Below are 18677 nucleotides of genomic sequence, written 5' to 3' on the forward strand. Positions count from 1 at the left end.
ACCTGTGCATGTGTGCACACGTGTGCATGTGTGTGGAGGCGCACGCCTGTGTATGTGTGTGTGAAATCCATGTTGCTATGACAACTCTGGTTCTCATACAGAAGTTGGAAATCCAGGTCATTATCACAAACCTGGTTTGGTTTTGTTTTTTTCCGCTATTGACGGCGACTTCGCATTTCTGAACAAACTTGGGCTGCCCACACAGAACGAGTCTGGAGCGAGGGCAGGTTTTGAACTGCGTAAGCCCCCTAAGAAAGAGAATTTACCTTCAACAGAAAACAGGTGCTTTTCTGCTAGCCACACTGTTTTGGATGCAGACTTGCCCAGTCTGCTGCTCTGACAGTGCCCGCCACAGGGCAGTTTATAAGGAAGGGGCTCCGCTGGTCACAGAAAGTCTCAGGGCCTGGGTGCTGCATCAGAACGGGGCAGGGAGGGGCAGGCCCAACCCCAGCACTCCAGCACCTGCTGAGCCATCATTCCTGGGGGCGGAGCCTCCTCCCAGGCCCCACCTCCCAGTGCTGTTGCCATAGAGAATAAGTTTCCCACCCAGGAGTTTGGGAAACAGGTTCAAACCACAGCAGCACCTATGAAGGCCTAAGGATGGCGCCGGACAGAGGCTCAGAGGTGGTGTGTCCCGTGTTTGGTAGAAGGCTTCCCTAAGGGCGGAGATGCCTGGGCGGGAGGAGGGTCACAAGGAGGGCTCCCTGGGTAAAACACAGCTCCCAGTGAGCTCTCGTGGAGGAGATGGGAGTGGAGGCTCTGCTCTCGGTTTCATGTCCAAGGCCACCGTTTATGGAAGTGAACAAAGCTGACTTGCAAAACAACCAAACCCCCTCTGTGCTCTCTGGCAGGGTGAAGTAGAGGAGTCAAGTCTGCCCGCTGAACTACTATGAGGTCAGAAGCCTTGCTGCTCTGTTTCACACTGCTGCACTTGGCGGGGGCCGGCTTCCCAGAGGATTCTGAGCCAATCAGTATTTCGCATGGCAACTGTGAGTACCCCTGCCCCTCCCTCCCTCCCTTCCGCTCTCCCTCCCTCCCTCTCTACCTCTGTGGACACTCTGGCCTCGCAAAGACAAATAGAACAGGAGACTTCATTGCCCCTTCTCTGCTGTGTAGGTGACAGAGGGGGAAATGCAAGCTACGGAGCCCATCCGCTGTCGTTCTGGGGACACAGATGTGGGGATCAGAGAGCGGCCCACAGCCGACCCCACACACCCTCATCCAGCCGGCCGGTGTCCCGTGCCTTGAGATACAATTAACACCTGATGCTTTTACAAGCTAGGAACAGAAAACAGTGACTGCGCTAGCGTGCTTCAGAGAAAAATAAATTAAAAAGACATTTCTTTGAGATTCATTCTAACAGAAGACTCTGTTAGACTTGGATACAGGGTGATCCTGAATTCCAGAGCTCCTCTGCTAACTGTTGGAAGTTTCCTTTGGCCTTTGCTGGTTGTCAGGGATGGTAGATGCTGGTGTGATTAGGAATTCGGCTGTCTGTCAGGAGAGAGGGAAGTCCTGCCTGGGTGCTGGGTGGAGCATCCAACTCTGTACGTTTCTCTGTGCCACACCAAAGATTATTTTGTCACAGTAAAGGTGAGAGCATTTCCCCCAATAAGCATCCAGCAATTACTCAGAAGCAAACTCCCAGTGAACTGAGGCCGGGCTGCAAAGGACGTAATTTTACAAAAAGGTGGAGCAGCAGCACTGACAGGTGCACAGTTAGAGAACAGAGACCAAAGGGCGTGATGCAGCACTCCTGCCGTGGCCCAGACCCCCAGCCCAATGCACCCAGACCCTGCAAGCCTTTACCAATCTCCGTTTAGGGTAAGTTTTCTGTCTTACCCTAAACAAAAGGGGCCCCGACCCACGGGTGCTGCTGACAATCATGCCGCAGCCATCACTCGGATGCAGGGAGCAGAGACAGCTGAAATGTTGCAGGAGCGACCTTGGCCATGAACAGGGGAGAAGCATGGGATCAGCTTGACTCAAGTTTACTTGGGAATAAAATGCTCTCAGGGCTGTCTAGTGAGACACCCGCCAGGAGCAGGCACAGCCACGGCAGGGCTTGGAGCGCTGGGTTGAAGCCCAAGTTGCTCAGTGGTTCTCAAGTCCTTACCCACACCCACACTCTGCAAGAGAAAGCCTGCCTTCCTCCGGTGACTCATCTCCCTCCCTGCACTGGAGGACTGCCAGGGCTCTGGAGACCGAAGGGTTAAAGGCCGTGGGCATTTGTAAAGGTCAGAGGTTATTACCCAGGGCCCACTCTCAGCCCGAGAGCTGCCGGAGGACAGGAGAAGTGGGCTCACCAACTCTCCAAGCCAGGGAACATTCCAGATCACCGGACTGGCTACACTCAATTTGACCCTGTGCTGTCAAAGCCCATGTTTCCGCGAGATGGGCCAACTGCTTCCCTCCGGAGCGAGCGTCCCACAGTTCCTCGAATGCCAACCAGCCTCGCAGAGCTGCCTTCAATAGGGATTATTCCCGCGGGCCGCCTGTGGAGACGGTATTTTTCTCCTGGCTCCTGGACTCGAGCTCTCGCCTCCAGAGCTCATTGCCTTTGTGCTGATTGATGGGAAGGCTGCTTTGAAACAGCCTGGTCCCGAGACAAGATCTCTGGCAGTCGGCCCCTGAGGCTTTAGCCCTGCACAGAAGATGAAAAGAAAGCTGGGCAAGAAAAGAGCACCTTCGTGCAAAGCCTTCGCTGGCGAGTGGAGCCCCAGAAAGAGAAACAAGCCAGAAACCGTGGCGCTTGGAAACCTGGGGCCAGGCTTCTCATCATCTGGGAGTGAGCGGTGCCCTGCGCCCTTAAAGCGCTCGCCTCTGTGGGTCTGGGGAGCCCCGCCCCCTCCCTGCCCTGTCCCGTCTTTGCCTGATGCGCTGCCCTGGCTCCTCTATTCACAGATACAAAACAGTATCCGGTGTTTGTGGGCCACAAGCCAGGACGGAATAGCACACAGAGACACAGACTGGACATCCAGATGGTTATGGTCTTGAACAGAACCCTCTACATTGCCGCCAGGTAAGCCATCCTCGCCGCCGCCGGTCTCCCCCTCGGCCCAGGTGCCTAAACTGGCCTGTCTGTGTCTCATCTCCCCAATCCCGAGGTCCCCCAGAACTGTGACTTGATTTGAGGTCACCTGCACCTCGGCAAGCCATTGTTTGCAAGATTTCCTGTGCCTGTTTGGTTTTATGTGGATGCAGAATAAAAGTAATCTCTGCACGTTTTCGGGCACAGACTCAAACGAGCCACTGTTAATTCTGAACATACAGGCAGACCCTTACGAAGGTACCCGATAGAGCGATTCACTCATGGGCACCTGCTTGTTAAGCCAAATGCGGAAACACGTATTAGGTATGCGGGAAGGTGTGTGTATGGTAAACCGATGGGCACTTTCACAATAAACATAGAGGACATATCTTTGTTTTGAAAGGATGGCAGTGTCACCTAAGAAAGCATGATAATGGCATATCTTTAGAAAGGTTTTGTTTAAATTTGGTTCAAGTAAAAAAAAAATAATTACTTGTCCATTGCAACAATATCATTTAGACAGGCCAGTGTCTTGAGGTGGGTAGGTTGCAAACACAGCTGTCAGTCTTAGCAATGCCAACTCATTCAATCCTGAAAGTGACCCTCTGAGAAGGAGCTCCTAAATATGCCCAGGTCTCAGTGGAGGAACCGGAGCGAGAGAGAAGGGAACTGACCGGCCCAGCGGCAGAGGCAGGATTTGAGCCAGGGTGGCCTTGCCCTGGAAGCCACACGGCCACCCCTGTTCTGCTGCCAGGGAGGAAAGGTGGCGTCACCATCGTCCTGGCAGTGCCCTCAAAGCAGGCACCGAGGGGAGGCCTCCGCGGTGCCACCGTAGCCATCACTGTTCGTCTCCAGCTAAGTGGTGATCAGAGGACACGATGCGCCATGAGATCTGTGGAAGACAGGTCGGCTCGAGAACCCCCGTGAACGTGACATGCAGCCTCGTCTCTGGGGGAATGCTGTGTGCTACCCAGAGCGCGTGGACTGCAGCACGGGGGAACTCTGGTGCTGGGAGCCAGGTGCCATGCAGGCTGACCCGTGACCGTTACTCAGCTCATTAGGGACCAAGACGACTTTGTCCTAGCTCCCCACCACAGAGAAAGGAAAGAGCAGCAGAAGGAAGACATTCATTGAAAAACACTCTCATCTGTCATTGACGGTCAAGTTTACAACACCTGGGCATCAACGAACTCGGTCTCCACACTTGCCTCCCCTGCACACCCTTCAACAATCGTGGACCCTGTTTAGAGGGTCTCTCCTCTTAATGTCACATCACCCACCCCTGCACCGAGAGATCCAGGCTGGGAAGCAGCAAGGGACACCATGCCTGCGGGCCGGAGCCGTGGCGGCACAGCTCCGCGGAAGAGGAAGTCCTAGGATGAAGCCGGTTTATGTTCCATGAACTGAATTCAGGAAGGGCAGCGCTGGATCCTGGGGTGAACTCGTGGGCACTTGGGAATGACCCCAACCCTGGCCTGGGGTTTACCAGAAAGCCCTGCTTCTGTTTGCCGGGGCCATGTGAACTCCTGGGGGCTGGAAAAGATTGCCATTGTCCAAGAGGAGATTTCATTCATAGGATTCTATTTCTAAAAGGCTTCCCAGTTCTTCCAGACAACTGGTGTCAGCGATCGCCAGCCAAGTCCGTCCAGAAGCCCGGGACTGAGTGAGGTGCGGGGCAGGAATCCCTTTCAATTCTGCTTTATTATTATCCACTTGGTGAATTCTCCTTTTTTTCTAATCTCTAAACTGCTCATTAACATAAACAAGCCATGCCAAAAGGGGGCAATCTGAGAGCTTTCTGAGGAGCTGCCAGTGCATATTAATCAGCTGTTAATTTACAATTCCTATCTTCAGCTCCTACTTCAGTCTTCCAGGCGCTCGAGCCAGGGCCAGGGGGAACCCAGAGTCGTCGACACCCTGATCCCAAAGCCATTGGCAATTCCGTTCCTGCCCACAGCAGCCCCATAAAGTCCAACACGTAATAAACGAATGCAATAAAACCGCCTGGAAATTAAAGGGCAGCCCAGTCCTGGCACCCAACTGAAGTTTGCAGAAACTTCTCGAGTCAGCAGCTTACCAACACAGCCTCCCCATTCTCCCGCTCGCCACCAGCCACACACACGCACGCACACACATCCTCACAGCCCAGTGGTGGGCAGGGGGTCCTGGAAGCCCTGCCCGCTGCTTGCATTTCCACGGGAGAGAGCCTGTTTGTATCTGCAGGCTCTGTGTGTGCTCCCAAAAGGCAGTAGCCCCCAGACTCCCCCAGAAGTGAGGCGACGCAGGCGAACAAGCCCTTCCTTTCTTCCCGGCTCTCTCCAGCCCTCCCCTTTCTCTCCTACGTGAGGAGGGGGACTCCAGAGTCTGCATGGGGCCTGCAGCTCCTGCTTTAAAGCTGGGGATAATTTTCCAGCCCCAGGACTTCCTGCATTTTGGAAAAAGTCAATGTTATTTCAAGGGAAAATGAGCTGTTTTGCTTTCCGTCGCCAGCCCCCATCTCCTGCATTGAGTGCAGTTCTTTTCTTTCCTTTTTCTGAATCCCAGACAAAAACGCCCTTGTTCTCAGCTCCCACAGAAGGGGAGGTTTAAATATAGCCCCACACCTGAGCTGCCGATTGCGTCTCCCCCTTCCAAGGGGAGCGCAGCAGCCAGCTGCAGAGAGACCAAGTTCTCAGCAAAGCAGTGAGATGCGTGGGAGCAGGAGACTGCGGCTCTCACCGGCCATCCTCTTGTCCAGAGAAGAAGGGCTTCTGGGAAGAATTCTACTTTGCTGCTCTTCCGTCCTGTTGGCCAGATCATCAGAGCCATGGCTGCACGTGCATTTCCCAGGGCAGGGTGCAGAAGGAGGCAGGCTTGGGGCCATGGAACAGCCAGCACCCGGGGCATGGGGGCATGTGAACCGTGTGTGTGCTGGGGTCCTGAGGCCACCAGCACTCTGAGAGCCTCCCCCCGGAGCTGCTGGAGTTCTCAGTGAGAACAGGAGCATCACGGCAGATGCCTCGAGAGCAGGATGGGCGGTGGCCAGCCAGAGCTGTGACCCGGAGGCAGCTCTCACAGGAGACTCCTCTCTCGTTCTTGCATGTCGAGGTCGCATTTCTAAAAACACGGCTATGGAGTAATTGGCCCTGGATGACACAGAAGTCATTCTGCAGGAAACGAACTGCCTTGCCTCTTGCGTTTGACCCTGTGTTAATTTTCCTTTGTTCACAGGGACCATATTTATACTGTTGATATAGACACATCACACACAGAAGAAATTTACTGTAGCAAAGTAAGTCATTTGGAAACTGTCTTTCTGGGGCATGCATTGTGGGGCAGGGAGGTAAGCCGCTGCTTGGGACACCGTATCAAATGCCTGGTTCAAGTCTTAGCCACTCTTTGTTTCCAGTTCAGCTTCCTGCTGATAAACCTGGGAGGGAACGGGTGATGGCCCAAGTCCTTGGGCCCCTGCCACCCACGGGGAAGACCCAGATGGAGTTCCTGGCTCCTGGCTTCACCCTGGCTATTGCAGGCATCTAGGGCATTATCCAGCAGATAGACAATCTCTCTCTCTCCCCCCTAACCTCTGTTTCACTCTGCCTTTCAAATAAATCTTTCTAAAACCAAGGCTTTTAGGATATTCTTGGCAAGAATATGTATTTTAAAGGCATCTATTGAGATCAAGCTGCTAATAGTAATTTGGAAATGCCAGCACATATTTCGTGAAATCCTAATTTGAGAGTAGGTTTGAGTTGAATACATGTTCAGAAATAGCTATATATAGATTTTGGAGTTTTTCGGTCATTTCTAATTTGCTTTAATAAAATACTGTCCTGCTCGTCCAGGGAAATATCAGTTTTCATAAGTAAAAATTCTGTGCCACAAATATTTCAGTGTTATATTCCCGTGTCTTCCAAAATTAAGTTTGATGTGACTGCTGTGGTTCAGGAGTTTCGTCATTATCCATTTGAGACAGCCATAACGTGTCCCCTCCATCCCCACGTGGCGATATTTTAGTTCATCAGATCTGTGCCACAGAAGTAGGAGATGCAGCCCACGAATTTCTGTGAACGCGTTTTAACCTGAATCGGATCTTTGTTCTCCGAAATTGAATGTGCCCTTTATGCGGAGGAAAATGACTTCCATATTTTAAGGCGAAGGCCTGTCTTAGCGAAAATTGATTTATCAGCTGAAAGGAAAGGGCGGGGATACGTGTTTGATCGCGAGTCCATCTGGGCCTTTGATGTGAGAGTCCCGCACCGCTGTCTTCCTTCCCCGCCTCCCTGATCTCAGTGTCTGAGAAGAGACCCTTCTGAAGCTTAACGAACAGATAGGGGTTCAGAATTAGATCAGCGTTTGCAGCCCTCCTCTGCCGCTGTTACGGTGAATTAGCCACGGAGAGGGGTGCAGAGAGCTTTCAGTAAATACGTGTTCGGCCTGCGGTCTCCCCGAGGGAACCATTATCCTAAAACCCCATGCACCAACCTCCGAGCTCTAATTGATTTCTTTCTCGATCCCCGCAGAAACTGACATGGAAATCTAGACAGGCTGATGTAGACACGTGCAGAATGAAGGGGAAACACAAGGTAGGCCCTCGGCGCTCCGGGTGGAGATCCACCGTGCTGCCGGTGGGTCGTGCCCCACCTCTTCCCCCGGCCATTGCTTGTCCCGTCCACATCTGGAGGGCTTTAATCTCCGTGTGCTGGAGCTGCCGGGCCACTCACAGCCCATGCCCGCCAGGGGTGCTCCTGAAAGGAGCTGTGCACACACAGGGCTTTGTGCCTGGGATCCTCCGGCAATGTGAAAACCCCTTCCACCCAGACGCCTCCTCTTCCTGGTGTGGAGTCTCCCGCCTTCCAGTCCCGGCTGCTTCTCTGTCCCCTGTTCATGTTGACCTGATCCTGTGGTTCCTGTCCCCTTTCCTGCGACCCTGCCAGTGGGCAGGAACCGACTGTGCAAGGCCTTGGAATTCTCTTTCAGGACGAGTGCCACAACTTTATCAAAGTCCTGCTCCGGAAGAACAATGACACGCTGTTTGTGTGCGGAACGAATGCCTTCAACCCCTCCTGCAGAAACTACAAGGTAGGCGCCGGCTGTCTGGGGGAGCCAGGCGGCCCGCCGCGCTCATGCCGGGAGCCCCACGCTAGCTTCCTGTTTGCTCAGGGCTGATTGACAACTCCCTGAAGAGCCACCAGCAGAGTCGGTTTCTCTGCGGCCCTGTTCTCTATTGTTGCAGGGTCTGAGTCACTGCCCACGTGGGATACCATGTGGAGTCCCTCGCTCGACCCCTCCCCGCTCTGAGCACAGACAGAGCCACACTTACACGGCGAGTGATTCCTAATCTACAAGGTAGCACCAGGGCATCGGACACACAAGACTCTCCCCTGGGTAGCACCGTCCCGAACTCTGAAAGTTCATTCCATGTGCACCCAGCCGACTTGACAGTGGCCTACTTACACTGGCCTTGAAAAAGCAACAGGATAAAACCAAAACCCAGTGAGCTCTCAGAGTTAGCAAATGCAGTTAGTCCTGCCGCAGCCGGCAGTGGTGTGGTGAGGACCAGGCACCCACAGCCGGGCAGCAGAGCTGCCGATGAACCTGGCTCCTCACCTGATGCTCTGTCTCAGGAAACCTGCGCTAAGTGTGCAGGAAGATGCAAACAAGAACCGCAGGGGCTGTCGCGGTGGCGGCAGAACGTAGTGGTGCTGAGCAGCCTGGCCGGGTGGAGCTGGGGGAGGCTCAGGAGAAGGTGGATGGCACCCCCACCCCGCCCCGCCCCTGCTGTCCTCATCCCCAGGCCGACACCACAAGGACGGGGCAGCAGGATTCAGGAGTGATCAGCCGCGAGAGGAGAGCCAGACCACCTCTTGAGAGCCTGGCCAGGCAGCCACTCCTGCAGGCAGGGAGTGGAGGTGGAGCAGGGAGGCTGGGCGGGGCTCTGCTCTGTGCTGTGAGTGGTCCCAGCAGGTGCAGGGAGCCCAGCAGGCCATGGCTGAGGGAGAGGTGTGGACAGATAGATGTACGCCGGGGAGTCACTGTCACTCATTGTCCAGCGACCAAGAGGCCGGTGGGGGGCTCCCCATCTCACACTTGGAATGGAGCAGTACCACGGGGGGGCCAGCAGGTGGGCGAGGCATGGAGCAGTACCACGGGGGGCCAGCAGGTGGGCGAGGCATGGAGCAGTACCATGGGGGGGCCAGCAGGTGGGCGAGGCACGAGTGCACTCAGCTCAGGCACAGAACACAAGGGGCACCCCACATCCCCCAGTGGAGGTAAACCTGGTTTTTAAGACAACGTTTTTGAAGCCACTTTTGGAACAGAGAAGTCCGTCACAGACACAAGACCAGGTCTTTGTACATGAAGACGGACTCCATGGCTTATGGTGGCAGCCGTCAGCTGTCCGGCACCGCCTGCTGGATCCCACAGTCGGCGCCACCCCTCTGCGTCCCGTCACTGTGGCACGCAGGCCCCGGGTGGTCTAGCTCAGTCTTCCCCACACCTTTCCCTTCCCAGGATGCCCCGCCTGGGGCAAACGCTGCTGCTGCTCCCGGCTCCACCACTCCTGCAGAAGCCTCTGGGAAGGCACAGAAATGCCCCGCCCCATTCCCATGCCGTGCAGGAGCTGAGTCCACTGCTCTGAGAGTGGTACAGGCACAGGGTGACAGGTGGCTTTGCCGGTGATGTGGGAATGGCGGCCTCTCCATCTCTCTCTAGTGCTTATCAACCGACCCGGGCCAAAGACGCAAAGCAAAAACCACCCGTTCTCCACTCAGAAGCCCAGTCCCCACCACGGCCTGCCAGCTCCATGCCAACGGGAGTCAGAAGCGGGAGCGCGAGACGTTTTCCGTCTCTGCTCTGCGCTGGGCCTTGACTTAAACTGTGTCCTAGCGGCAGCAGGCTGAGCGTGTTAGAACCAGGATAACCCCGGGTGCAGCCGCCAACTGTGGATCTAAACCTGCGCTCCCTCCTGGGCCTTTGTGTGGGAGTCGAGCTGCCCCTTCCCACGTCAGGCGCACGTTTCGTCCCTGGACCTTCCCCAAGTCACAGACCAGTCCCCCGCTCCTGCCTGCTCCTGGCGTTCACTCACTGCAGCTCTGGCCGTCTGATGAAAGGGGGCACCTTTTAAAAAAAGAAAACGCACAGCTCCCTGTGTATCCCATGCCGGGTCAGCGCATGCTCTGTTGGCCAGCGGGCATTTCGTTGCAGGGCTGTGTGCTGAGCAGCACCCCGATCCCGCCAGACCCACACAGTTCACCAGGAGGCTCCTGTCGGGATGCAGCCCCCCAAGACGACTTCCACAAAATGTGCTGTGTGGCCCTAAAGCATAGCAGATGTGATGCCCTTCCCCTAAAAAGACTTACTTCAGGCACAACTGTTTCATGCTGAAACAAGCAGGACAACTTCACCGGGCCGTCTCCCCGTGGGGCAGGTAGACCAGGCCCCAGCCCTCCCGGAGGCTGGGGCTGGGGGCAAAGGGCACGGCCTACGCTGAGGGCTGCCCTGGGAGGAGCCCCTCTGCCCCTGGACGATGGAGGGCACCTGCTCAGCTTCCCCGGCTCCTTTCTCAGCTCCAGCACTGTCTGGGGTGTTCTTCTCTGTTTTCATATCTACGACCAAACCATGCAGCTCTCGCACAAGAAACTCAATGTTGGGGCGGGCACTGTGGCGCAGTGGGTTAAGTCAGGTTTGGTTCCCGGCTGCTCCGCTTCCAATGCAGCTCCCTGCTATGTGCCCGTATGGCCCACGTGCTTAGGTCCCAGCCGCCGCTAGATGCAGTTCCAGCCTCCTGGCTTCAGTCTGGCCCAGCCCTGGCTGTTGCAGCCATGTGGGGAGTGAACCAGTAGATGGAAGCTCTCTCCCCCTGCCCCCTCTAACTCTGCCTTTCAAACAAACTAAATATTCTACACAGGGAGGACCGATCCTGAAATGAGCATGGAGACCGTGATGGGAGTGAGGAGGGGCCATGCGCAAGGGAACGAGACAGTGGCTGGCAGGTGGCAGCTGCCGCCCTGCTGGCCCAGGCAGGCCCGCCTGTGACGGGGTGATGGGGTTGTCTCTTGCTCGGAGCTGGCTCGCGGGGCTCTGTGCAGTGGGGGATCTGCCTCACTGCTTACTGGGAAGGCCAGGATCTGCCCTCTTGCTTCTCGTCCAGTGCCTGGGGTTCTAGAAACTCTGCATCTTGAGGGGGGGATGTGGGAAGAGAGGCAGCGTGGAGGCCCCAGGAGGTGTCCTTACACTGTTGTTCCAGTGGCCGGGGCTCAGTCATGTGGTCACGCAGGACTGCGTTTAGGAAGGAGGCCGGGGCTGGGTGGGGGCAAAGAGCAGGTGGAGCACCCCGTGCTCTTGACCTGCGTGAGCCCCGATTCCCAGGCGTGCGATTGGAAGCTGGTCCACCTTCAGAACCACCGTGCCTGAGTCTGCAATGACTTTGGTACCTAAAGCAGGTGCACAGGGCCACTTCAGCTCTGCTTGGCCCCGTGCCTGTGCACCCTGGCTGAAGCCATACGTTCTGCCAGCTGCCCCAAGAACTTGCCGTGTGTCCTGCTGGGGCTCAGTCCCAAGAGGGGCCATGGCTCGGGCACAGACAGAGCAGAAGCTGAGGTCATTCTGTGAAGGATCCAAGACAACAGATCGCTGGGGCAGGTCTGGGGAGTGGGGAGGTTTTTCCTGTGAATGCCTTCGAAATTCCTAGGTTTAGAGTGCTTATTTCTAGACCATTCCCAGGACGTGAGACTCTCTTGTAGTGGTTAAGAGTCCAGCAGGCATGACCACGTTTCAGACTCTTCCCCGCTGTAGGACCTTGGTCATGTGCCTTGGCCTCTCTCAGCCCATTTCCTGCTGTGAAACCAGCAGACATTTCTGAGGACTGTTTGCAAGCACGTGTGTGGGCAGCCTAGCACAGCACAGGCCCTACAGGCATCAGGGGCTGTGACTACTCTTGTTGGTAATGAAGTCTGCTTACCTCCCTCAGATAGATACCTTGGAACCTTTTGGGGATGAATTTAGTGGAATGGCCCGGTGCCCGTACGACGCAAAACATGCCAACGTCGCCCTGTTTGCAGGTAACTGCCCGATTTCTCCTCATTGCGTGTGCGTGTGCAGCCCATGGCCAGGAGCTCTGGAGGATCCACAGAGCCACAGTTGTACTGTGACTCCCTGGGGGATATGGTGATTAGAATGCCTGTGCCATATGAAACACAGATGCACCCGGTACTTGTGTCTCGCACAGGAAGTCCTTGCCTCTTGTCCGGGTGCCTCGGGCAAAGGCTCCTAGCACAGCACAGGGCTTGTCACACATCAGTGAGGTCATGTCTGGGCTCAAAGGGCAGAAATTCCACATAGGTATTCCTATGCTCCAGCATGCCGTTTGGTTGTTTGCACAGGGACTATCGATCCAAAAGAGAACCAGGAGTTTCAGAAGCTGATGTTCAGCATTCTTCATTCTCTTTTGCTTTGGGTGTACCCTCAAGCATATCTCCCCAAAAGAATGAATTCTTACCAAGGGCCAGTTTGAAGTCAGAACCCCCGTGCCTCACACCTCTTGGTCTTGGCAGCTCCCATATCAGAATGTTATCAGTTTGTGACTTTAGAAATACAGAGGCAAATTCCTGTGGTTTAAGCTAGACTGGCGGAGCGCAGCCAAGCCTCAGGACTGGCGTAGGAAAGATCAGCGACTCTCGGGGATGGAACGAGAGTTCACCTGCCCTTGTTGGAGGAGGAGCCTTCTCTTCGGCGGCTTAGGCTGAGGACCTGTTACTTCCGAGAAGGCTAACATTTCTGGTGCTGCAATCAGCTCTGACTTCCTGGGCCCCCCCAGTCCAGGGCACAGGTGCAGTGGCAGTGGCCGCGTCCTGGGCCCCCCAGTCCAGGGCACAGGTGCAGTGGCAGTAGCCGCGTCCTGGGCCCCCCACGTCCAGGGCACAGGTGCAGTGGCAGTAGCCGCGTCCTGGGCCCCCCAGTCCAGGGCACAGGTGCAGTGGCAGTGGCCGCGTCCTGGGCCCCCCACGTCCAGGGCACAGGTGCAGTGGCAGTAGCCACGTCCTGGGCCCCCCAGTCCAGGGCACAGGTGCAGTGGCAGTAGCCGCGTCCTGGGCCCCCCAAGTCCAGGGCACAGGTGCAGTGGCAGTAGCCACGTCCTGGGCCCCCCAGTCCAGGGCACAGGTGCAGTGGCAGTAGCCGCGTCCTGGACCCCCCACGTCCAGGGCACAGGTGCAGTGGCAGTAGCCGCGTCCTGGGCCCCCCAGTCCAGGGCACAGGTGCAGTGGCAGTAGCCGCGTCCTGGGCCCCCCAGTCCAGGGCACAGGTGCAGTGGCAATGGCCACGTCCTGGGCACCCCCAGTCCAGGGCACAGGTGCAGTGGCAGTGGCCGCGTCCTTGGCCCCCCCAGTCCAGGGCACAGGTGCAGTGGCAATAGCTGCGTCCTGGGCCCTTAGCCTTGAGCTTGCAGTCAAGGTCCATCCAATCAAGTGAAGCAAACAACCCCTTCCATTTACCTGTTCCCTGTGCTGCTGCCGCCAACTGCTGCTTAGGGAAACTGCCATGCAATTTAAAAATGAAAAACATTTGCTCTCTCTTGATCCCAGTGTGCAACACCCGGGCATGGGGGCCAAGGATTTTCCCAGCGACTCCTGGAGGGTTCCCCACTGGGCGGTCTCTGCTGCCCGCTGCAGGAGAGCGGGCTGAGGATGTCGGCACTGCCCGCCCTCCCCTACCCTGTTTGCCCCCACTCTGTCTCCTCCCAGATGGGAAGCTCTACTCGGCCACAGTGACCGACTTCCTGGCCATCGACGCGGTCATCTACCGGAGTCTGGGAGACAGCCCCACCCTGCGGACCGTGAAGCACGACTCCAAGTGGCTGAAAGGTGAACAGACGATGCATGGCACAAAGGCAAGAGGGAGGGGGACCACTTGTGGTCCACGCAGACCACACTGTGGCTTCATTTCAGTAATGGCTCCCGATAGACAGAAAGGTGGGAATCACATCTCTGGCCTCCACTGATGGAATCCCCTCTTGTTGTCCCCTCCCATGAGTCTCTGGGGTATCAGCAGCACCACCAGCACCACCAGCACCCCTGCAGTAGCAGCCACTGCCCTCAGCTCCCCTGCCGTGCAGTCTCAGCTTAGGATCCAAGGGTTGGAGGCAGTGGGAACAGGAAATAAGCCATTCCCAGCCCTTCCGGGTCAGGGCTCCCAGGCCACGTGCACCAGCTGCTCCCTGTGTTGTGGGCACTGCACTGTGGGAAGAGACAGGGAACTCATACCCGTGTCCTCTCCACTGTGGACCACAGCGCTTCTGAAGTCACCCGTAGGCCAGAGGCCTGCTGCGTGGCCAGCTCTGGGTGTGTGAAGCCAGTGTCTGATGCCCGTGCAATGGGCGGCGCGTGTGTCCCTTTGACTGTGTGTCACTGTCACCCATCGAGTGCCCCCCCATTCACCCGCAGAACCGTATTTCGTGCAAGCGGTGGACCACGGAGACTACATCTACTTCTTCTTCAGAGAGATGGCCGTGGAGTACAACAGCATGGGAAAGGTGAGGCACGGCCAGAGCCTGAGTGTGCGCTTGTGTTGCCCTGAAGGGCCTTGCATGGATACCACAACCGCGCCGGGAAGCCCTCGTTTCCAGGGGGTGCAGCACCACCCCCGTGTTCTCGGCGGCCCCCGAGTGGGTGCCGGCACTGAGCAGTGTGAAGTCACGGGCAGCCCCCCGCAGAGCCCTGCTGCACACTTCCCGGGCACAGCATTGGTTGGCTCCTTTCCTGATTGCACGTACAGAGTTTTCCTTTCTGTTTGAGTTCAGCAGTTTTGTTGTTTTTGTCAATTGGGTTGCTCCTTAGAGAGTACGTGCCCAGTATCACTGCGCAAACTCAGTCTTATTTTTGTCTCCATTAGAAGAAGAAAAAAAAAAAAAACATGTCCAGTGCAGGGGTATTATTTTTTGTAGCAGAAAGTAGATTAAGGTCACTATACTGGCAGGCACAAATAAAATGGCAGCGCGGCCTGCGAGAGGAAAGCAAACAGACTCTGGGAAGAGGGCGGAGGCGTGCGTACAGAGCGTGCTTCCGTGCAGGGAAGCAGGGCACCAAGCGGGGTGCGTGGCTGCGAGCTGACTTGAGGGGTGCATGGCGTGGCGTGAAGTGCCATGGCCTCATCTTCCACAAAGGATGTCCCGACGCGCACGCGCTCTCTCCCCTGTCTCTGCTCTCGATCGCGGCATGCCTGCTGGGGAGGAGAAGCAGGTGGAAAAGACGGGCTGGTGCCCGCGTGCTTGCCCCTGCAGGTGGTGTTCCCCCGCGTGGCGCAGGTGTGCAAGAATGACATGGGTGGCTCACAGCGGGTGCTAGAGAAGCAGTGGACGTCCTTCCTCAAGGCCCGCCTCAACTGCTCCGTGCCCGGCGACTCGCACTTCTACTTCAACATCCTGCAGGCCGTGACCGATGTGATCCGCATCCACGGCCGTGACGTCGTCCTGGCAACCTTCTCCACACCTTACAACAGGTAAGTCCGCCCCGCCCAGGGCTGACCTCTGCGGTTCCTGCCAGCTCCTGGTTCCCAGGGCAGGTGTTCCCCTAACCGCGGTGTGCACACCTGCTGCTCACCGTCTGTAGCTGAGGCACACTTGACCTTGACATTGGGTTTTGTCCATAAACTAACAGTAACCTGTAAGTAAGCCCTACTGGATTGGGGTTTGACGGGACGTGATCCTGCTGTGACAATATCTTCCATTTACATGCTCTGGTTCTGCAGGGAGCTGGGCTTTGGCACTTGAGGGCGTGGGGTGCTTGGTGATTAGAACGTAGCAGTATGTTGCTGCATCTTACAGATGCCACACTGAGTGTCTTACTAAACAGGCACTCGGTGCTCCCCAGATGCACACAGAATCCCAGACACCATCATTGTGCAGCCACATCAGAAAATGGCGACGGACTGGCCAGAGTGGAAGCACACCCCACCTCCCCCTTCCCTGGTGTCACTCCCTCGGCTTCATGCTGCCGCACCCCGTCCTCCACACCTGCTACCTTGCCGGTGGCAGACTCTTCGAGTCCTTTAGGGGCTGCTCTTTGCCCAGAGGAATAAAGCCCAAGCCCCAGGCATGGCGCACCAGCCCCTCGTGGTCCGGCCCTGCCCTCCCCTCAGCTCACCCGCCCCCACGCTCTGAGATCCGGTTCTGGAACGAGCTGAGCCCTCTCACGCACTGCTGTCTGCCAGGCCGTGTGCCTGAACATTCGTTTCCTGCTCACCACAACCCTGCACCTGCCCAGCTCTCGGCTGGAGTTACCTCCCTGGGACCTGGGGATGTCCCTCCGTCTGCCCTCAGCAGATGGCCCTGAACCTGATGTTGTCACACTGGCCTCTGTGCCGGACTCTGAGCTGGCTGAGGGCAGGGCGCTTGTGCAGGGGGCACGTAATGCTTTAGGTTAAGGACTCCGTAAATGCACACTGAAAGAATGGGAAAGAAGGAAGGAAGGGAAGAAGAAAGGGTGTCCCAAGAGGCCGAAACCTTGAGAAGGGTGCATAGCCTTAGGGGATCTTCCTTACTGCACTGTATCCTAAGATACTCCAGGCAGTGTCTATCCTGTGTTTCTAACATATAAGGTACGCGTGTACACCTGCTGCTCTTAGCAAAGGAGATGCGTGAAGAGGGGCTTACAAAATTAAGTTACCAGGGACAGGCATTTGGCCTGGCAGTGTCGGAGTGCCTGGGTGCCGACCTGGCCGTGGCTCCAATGCCGGCATTCCTACCAATGCAGACCCCAGGAGGTAGCCTGCCACAGCTCGGGTCATTAGGTCCCTGCCACCCACATAAGAGACCTGGATTGAGCTCCCATCTTCAGCCTGGCCTACCCCAGCCATTGAACTAGCAGACGAAAGATACCTACCCCTCCGCCCCCCGTCTTCCTCTCTCTGCCTTTCAAATAAATAAAAACTGTTACATAAAATTATTTTTTAAATTAAATAAATAATGCTAGGGTCAGAGGATTCCCAGATAAGGATCACTATCCTATACCCAATTCAATGAACAGTATGCACACAGAAGCTACAGACCGTGAAGCCCATACTGCCACCTCGTTTGAAACAGGCTCTTGTCCTCTGCCTGAATCCTGCTTCATCAGTAAGACTTTAGTAACCACGTTATGAAATTACAGACGGCATAGAACTCTCGCGGTCATTGTGAAGGGACGTCCACATCCGTGCACCATTTACCATCCCAAGCCTGGCTTGCTCTGCCTGGCCCCGTGCGGCTCCCCTATGCCCGAGGCCACGTCAAAGCCAGCTGGGGCCTGTAGTTGATCTGATCAGCATCAGGAGCAACCAAAGTCAAAGCCAAATGTGGGCCCACATGTAAACAGTGCGCCCGGCCAAGTGCGTCCCCCACGGCTCCCACCCAAGATGGGAGAAACACCAGGCAAGGCTGTGATTACACTTGGGGACCACGGCCGCTGTTATCACTTTACACGGCGATTTATTTGCAAGTGCTGGTGTTGTTAATATGACGAGTTATTTGCTGGTGTTCTAGGGACTGAAATTGTTGAGTCTTAGCAAATAAACAGAAAAACGTGAAGGTACAATGACTAATACGGGGTGTGTGGGGTTTGTCCGCCACACACGCTCTCACCGCGAGCTGGGTTTGAACAGGGAGCTGTGCACACTGGGGCACCGCGATGCCGATTTGCACAGCGCAGGTCTTTCTGGGTTCCCGGTGGCGGCAAACACTGGGGAATTCATGAGCTCTGTCCCCAGCAGCTCCGCTGCGTTTCTTATATGAGCTGAAGCAGGTCACAGGGCCACGGTGCCTGCAGTTTGCCACTGCCCGTTCCTTAGAGTCCTGGTGCACACCGGGTTGGCAGAAACGTTCTGTCCGTGCACTAGGAGCCCTCAGGGTGGGGTGCTGCATGCAGAGCCGTGTGTGGTAACCACGTGTGTTACATGCCGTGTCCCAGCATCCCCGGCTCCGCGGTCTGTGCCTATGACATGGTGGACATCGCCAACGTTTTCACTGGGAGATTCAAGGAGCAGAAGTCCCCTGACTCCACCTGGACACCGGTTCCTGATGAGCGAGTTCCCAAGCCCAGGTACCCGTGCGCTTATCTGTTGGGTGGTAGCTTCCAGACACGGTGATGCTTGCTCCTCTGACGGTGACGGTCCTGTGGCCTGCCCACCAGTGTCTTCTGTGCCATCCACATAGACACAAACGCCAGGATGGGCAGGCCGTGGGAAGTCACCTGCCTTCGTCCCACTAACCGTAGCCCAGGGTGGCCTTTGGTATGTTCAGAGCCACCACTCTGTAGGCTTTTGCTTCTCCCCTGTGTGAGCGGTTTGCCCTGTGTCACCTTAGAGGGTTGGGGCAGCTCGTGCAGCCAGCCCCACTGGCCCACTGGCCTGCAGTGGGAATACAGGGCTCAGAGAGGTCAGGAGTACTGTGGGAGTCCACAGGTTGCACCTCCCAGACAGTGTCTGCCACCAGTGGTACAGAACCACACCTGCGCACCTGCCTCCCCCACTGAACACCCGTGCGTCCACAAGGAAGCCCCATGCCTTAGCGTCTGTTCTCCTCCTCTCCCCTATAGTTCCCCCAACACAGCACTCTGCCGCATGCCTTTTTGACTGCACTGGATGACACGACCCACTCTCCTGGGGACAGGTTCCCCTGGCACCTGAGTTACCTGCC

At 56.4% G+C, this 18677-nt stretch overlaps 1 protein-coding gene across 2 annotated transcripts in view; it reads left to right on the forward strand.

Annotated features, from left to right (window-relative positions):
* SEMA6A (semaphorin 6A) overlaps positions 1-18677 on the forward strand; it is a 103878-nt gene that overhangs the window by 54562 nt on the left and 30639 nt on the right. For both annotated transcript variants that reach the window (XM_062189818.1, XM_062189819.1), the window contains exons 2-11: positions 852-989; positions 2905-3022; positions 6242-6302; positions 7534-7596; positions 7991-8092; positions 11982-12072; positions 13753-13872; positions 14452-14540; positions 15288-15505; positions 17950-18081. In XM_062189818.1, coding sequence (XP_062045802.1) covers positions 890-989; positions 2905-3022; positions 6242-6302; positions 7534-7596; positions 7991-8092; positions 11982-12072; positions 13753-13872; positions 14452-14540; positions 15288-15505; positions 17950-18081 — 1094 coding nt within the window. In that variant the 5' untranslated portion in view covers positions 852-889. The remainder of the gene's footprint in view (positions 1-851; positions 990-2904; positions 3023-6241; positions 6303-7533; positions 7597-7990; positions 8093-11981; positions 12073-13752; positions 13873-14451; positions 14541-15287; positions 15506-17949; positions 18082-18677) is intronic.

Source organism: Lepus europaeus, chromosome 4, assembly GCF_033115175.1.
Source record: "Lepus europaeus isolate LE1 chromosome 4, mLepTim1.pri, whole genome shotgun sequence".
NCBI lineage: Eukaryota > Metazoa > Chordata > Mammalia > Lagomorpha > Leporidae > Lepus > Lepus europaeus.